This window comes from Polyodon spathula, chromosome 13 (assembly GCF_017654505.1).
Source record: "Polyodon spathula isolate WHYD16114869_AA chromosome 13, ASM1765450v1, whole genome shotgun sequence".
In the NCBI taxonomy this organism is placed as follows: Eukaryota; Metazoa; Chordata; class Actinopteri; order Acipenseriformes; family Polyodontidae; genus Polyodon; species Polyodon spathula.
The window spans coordinates 8,628,003-8,633,035 of NC_054546.1; the positions used below are offsets into that span (position 1 = coordinate 8,628,003).

Below are 5,033 nucleotides of genomic sequence, written 5' to 3' on the forward strand. Positions count from 1 at the left end.
GTTCAATATAATGTAATAAACAATACAACTGCAAAAAATAGGCAATATATATCCTTTAAACAACAAGTCGTGTTCCTATATGATATTCAACCGACAATATGAATTGCAAGCATGGCTGTCGTGTAGAAATGTTTCACATACACACACACACACACACACACGCACACATAGGATTAAATAGGGTATCTGTTTGAAAGCCCGTCTGCTCTGCGCTGTCCTACTCACTCAGCGCGGGCAGTGTGGGCGCTCTTGCTCAGGACAATGCTAAACTGTCAACAGGGTCATTTCGTTGATTTGGTTCTGTCATCACGGATTTAGTATCACCCCTTCTTGTTTCTTTCATACTCAAAGCATTTCAGTTCAGACAGGCCTGCCAAGACATTTTTTTTTTTATTTGCCATTCTATACAAATCACTAGACTGGGTGAGGTATAAGAATTAATATTGATGTTTCATATATATATATATATATTATTATATATATATATATATATATATATATATATATATATATAAACCTCACTAAAGTTTATTTTGAGTGTTTTTATTTTGGAGTGATTCCAAATAGGCGTGCGTGTCACTTTGTAAACACTGTAAGACAATAGGATCTACTCATTGGACTAAGAGCGTCAGATTAAAATGTTACCATCATTTAGTTCAATAGAAAGATTAAGATATTGCTACGTTTAAAAACCAGCGTGTCGATTCATCACTACACTAACCCCCCCCCCCCCCCCCAAACTTAGTAGGAAAATGAAAGGCGTTACAAAATATAGTCGTAGAAACCCCGATTTCATTTGCGCCCAAACACTCTTTAAAGTGATGCATTGAAGCAAGTGATTAAGAAACACACAGATTACAAACAGCTTACTTCGACAGACTGGAGTCTCTCTTGCACGCCACAAGCCCTTGTTAATTAAAACAAGTGTTACAAGTGTTCTGCTGAGACTGGGGGAGGGTGGGGGGGGGCTGAGTGTAGCGAGCGACCAATAACGTTGCAGCTTCATTTCACTGGCAACAGTGTTAAACAAACTCGAAAACTTGACACATTGGCTGTTGATGGAATCGGGAAGGATCTCTCGCCAATTAAACCTCAAAAACCCTGACAGAAAGGAAAAGAAAAGCCGAGTTAAGCTTCTCTCGGTTTTATATACCTTGTTTTAGCAGACCTCTTAGATGAAGGCAGATGCTTTTACAGCCCACCCGGACTAAAACAACACCTAATTACATTTAAAAGTAAACTATCTTAAAGATATATATATGTACACGATGGCACAAAGAGGCACTTCATTTTCGATCCAAGACATTCTTACCACAGATAGTGAGACTCGGGAGAGAAATCAAATCGCCAATGAACTGGCAGAACTCTGCAGATTGTCCGATCCGGGTTTGCAAAGGGAGACTGGAACAATCAATAAGGAGATCCCTGAAGCTTGCCTCGCAGATTACAAGGAACTCGCAAAAGGGGAGACTCCGAACCTCAAGAAACGTTCGGAGCCAATGTCGAGCCCAAGCAAAGGCGAGGAATCCCAGATTGATGGCCAGTCTTGCAGCGAGGACTCCACGGGAGAAGACCCAATCTATTCAGGCTGCAATCATTTCAAAGGTATGCAATACATCCGTGCCGTTCTGGATATCGTGTCATCGCATTTGCTAAACGAAACTGTCTTTTTAATTGAACTAAATATGTATAAAGCAAGTGTAATATATCTTCAGTATATTAATAGTAACGGAACATTGGTATAATGTGTTCAATACTTCTTAATCATTAAAATGATTAATATAATTAAAACGTTTAATTAAACATATTTTTAAAATTTAACACTATGAGCAGTTACACTGAGCCACGTTTTGTGCTTCGCCATACAGAATATCGTCAATCTTTTTTTTTTTTTAATGGTAGTAGCTACATAAAAGTGCGAACTTACCAGTTCAACTGACCGTTAAGAAAACATACGTCCACTATTTTATTGATAGTGATCAGAAAACCAATCACAGCTCGTGTCAATAAAGCCATGCATGTAAAAGCGGATATTGTTCATTTTGGTCTCATGTAAAGATACTATTGTCGATGTATTTATTTTCTTGCAATGGTGTGTATTCCTTCTGTCTTTTTATTCAACACAATAAGCAGCAAACCGGAAAACAGCAGGCCCGGTTACTGTGAGCTGTGGGTTCTGAACATCTCAAAAATAAATACGAAGCATAGGGCTTAATATGTTTTGCTTTCTAAATCAGTACAATCTCAAACATTTATTGGTTGGCTATTTTCAACTATATAACTTTATAATAACCTACAACAGTGGTAGCTACAACAATTTATAGTGATTACCGACGTAATAGCATATGCGAGGCTTGTTGTGTAAACATAATGACATGAAGAGGGGTGTCACTCAAAACACAAACACTGTTGAACAGAAAACCGAAAAAAATGAGACAAAACACGACATAATAATGCATGGGCCCTACCTATATTAACTGTTACAGAGTGTGAGAGCCAGTCGACTGCGGAGGAAGGGAGCAAGATGGAAAGATTAGACCCCGCCGAGCAACCCAAAACCGTGAAGAAGCGCTCCCGGGCCGCCTTCTCTCATGCTCAGGTCTACGAGCTGGAAAGGCGGTTTAACCTCCAGAGGTATCTGTCCGGCCCAGAAAGAGCGGATTTGGCGGCGGCTCTTAAACTCACAGAAACGCAGGTGAAGATCTGGTTCCAGAACCGGAGGTACAAAACTAAGAGACGACAAATGGCGCACGAATTGGCTGCTAACTGCACTCAGACCTTGGCGAAGAAAGTGTCAGTAAAGGTGCTGGTGAGGGACGATCAGAGACAGTATCGGACCGAAGAGCTGCTCAGCCCACCTGCCATTCCCCTTTACCAGGCCTATCAATACTACCCGTACATGTACTGTTTCCAGCCGTGGCCGTCAAATATGTCCTTGTGTGGGGGAACCCCCTAACACAAACGAAAACAAGGACAGCATGACCCTCGTTGGCTATTCATGAAAAATGGATGACCACATTCTAACTGGCAGTATAATTTTCCAAAAGAACAATAATGGAATACAGTTTTAAACTAAGATTCCAAAAATGCACATTAAGGAAAATGTTCGTTCGCCCTTCCCCAGAGGAAGAATTGATGGATAATATTGTAAATATTGTTTATTAACAATGTACAATTAGTGTGCCGCTGAATGTGCCAAAATGGACATTTGACATTTTTTTATATGATACCAAAGACAGTGTATTTTAATGTTTAATGAAACTTACTGCGCAGATCCGCTGGGTTTGTCACCCAAAATAAGCGATCAACCTGACCACAGGGATGTACGATCCCTTCACAACCCATTTTGCTGGACTGTTTGGATGTCAAAATCCAGGCCAGGTGATTTGTTTTTTTAATCAAATGTTAAATTACCTTTCTTTTTTAAATACTATGAGTTAAAAAAAAGTATAGTAAAAAAAAAAGGCTCTATGAAGTTTGTTTCTAAGACTATTGTTTCACCACATTAAACTCTTTCCACAGAAAATGGGGTTGACATTTTTGGACTCATTCGGGACAGAAGAACACATGACATTTCTTCCAGAGTGCAATTATTCCAGTCAGTATAAGACACACTCTGAATCAATTATTCATTCTTTTTAAAACCAACCGCCTGAAGAAGTATGTTCCCCTTCTTTTTTTGTAAGTATGAACATGGACATATGCAAACATGTACTAATGATTTAAACAAAATTAGTATACCGTTATCTTGCAAGTGTAGAGCAATTTGCTTGATATGTTTAATATAAATAATTCATATATTAATGTGATTTTTTGTTTTGTTTTGTGGATGTTGTTGTTAAACCATGGTAGTCTATATAAAATATAGAAATGTGTTAACTTTGATTAAAGAGCAAATTATTAATATTGTTTTCTTTTTTTTTTTTTTTTTTTAATTCTATAATGATGTGTATGTCAATGTATCGAGAGAAACGCATTTAGATACTTACTCCTTATATGATAATGTAGTTGTGTACCTTTAAGGGATGAATCCACATTTTACAAAACATTATACAAAATTATAGAAAACGTTTTATTATTGTGCATTTATAAGCCCGATTTGATAAGTGTTGGCGGTTGCACAAATAACGCCACTTAAAGTAATTCAAAAGATTGCGACAGCACTAGGATAAAGCCAAAACGCGCACCCACGCAAAGTTAAAATATACGTGTTAGCAACTGTACTATTAAATTAAACATAAATCCTATGCAACCAACTTGGAACACGTTCTAGTTTTTATTTTAGTTGTTTGCTAATATACTCACGCACAAAAACATGCCCGTGTGATATACATTACAGTGTAAAGTGTGTGTATTAAATCTGTTACACATTTGATTTACAGTACAGTGCTGTCACCAGTCTCAGCTTTTAGTGGTGAACAATGTTTTTTAAACTGTATCATTATAACATATAGAGTATGATTTCGAGATTACAGGTCTAACAATACTGTTTATAGCAGGGATGTATAGGCGATTGAAATGTATGTGCTTGCACCAGTGAGAAAATGCAAAGGGACTGAATTAAATCACACGTTTACACCGTCACCACTCCACACCCTGCGATTTTTATAATGTGGACATATACAGTAAGGTTAAGTATTGTGTAAATGACATTAGATCCTTCTATATTGGTCACGTTGGAGTCTATCTTGAATTTAATTAATAGAGAGAATGCCTCATAATTGTATTTTTGATGGTCAAAAAACTTGCAGGGGTCGTCCGTAATTAGAATGAATACATTTAGACCATAATGATATAGCGTAATGGGAGCATTTTAAAGGCTTTGGAAAAGTATGCCATCTCTTTGCTAAAGTGTTTAGCATGTGCGCTCGTGATCCAGAGAGCAGGCGATTTATTTGTCTTGGCCGATATGCCTCAAATACATGGGTGTGCGTCTCTCTCTCTCTCTCTCTCTCTCTCTCTCTCTCTCTCTCTCTCTCTCTCTCTCTCTCTCTCTCTCTCTCTCTCTCTCTCTCTCTATATATATATATATA

At 37.8% G+C, this 5,033-nt stretch overlaps 1 protein-coding gene across 1 annotated transcript; it reads left to right on the top strand.

Annotated features, from left to right (window-relative positions):
• Positions 1-1,007: 1,007 nt before the first annotated feature.
• On the top strand, positions 1,008-3,838 carry LOC121325488 (homeobox protein zampogna-like). Its single transcript, XM_041268003.1, has 3 exons — positions 1,008-1,605; positions 2,487-3,381; positions 3,523-3,838. Exons 1-2 carry the CDS (start codon positions 1,260-1,262, stop codon positions 2,954-2,956), a joined length of 816 nt encoding a protein of 271 aa, XP_041123937.1. The 5' UTR covers positions 1,008-1,259; the 3' UTR covers positions 2,957-3,381; positions 3,523-3,838.
• Positions 3,839-5,033: the final 1,195 nt, after the last annotated feature.

Bases quoted from the DNA above. Each gene is read 5' to 3' on its own strand.
- LOC121325488 (XM_041268003.1), top strand. From the start codon at position 1,260: ATGTACACGATGGCACAAAGAGGCACTTCATTTTCGATCCAAGACATT. The intron at 1,606-2,486 runs GTATGCAATACA...TAACTGTTACAG, and splicing joins AGGCTGCAATCATTTCAAAG to AGTGTGAGAGCCAGTCGACT.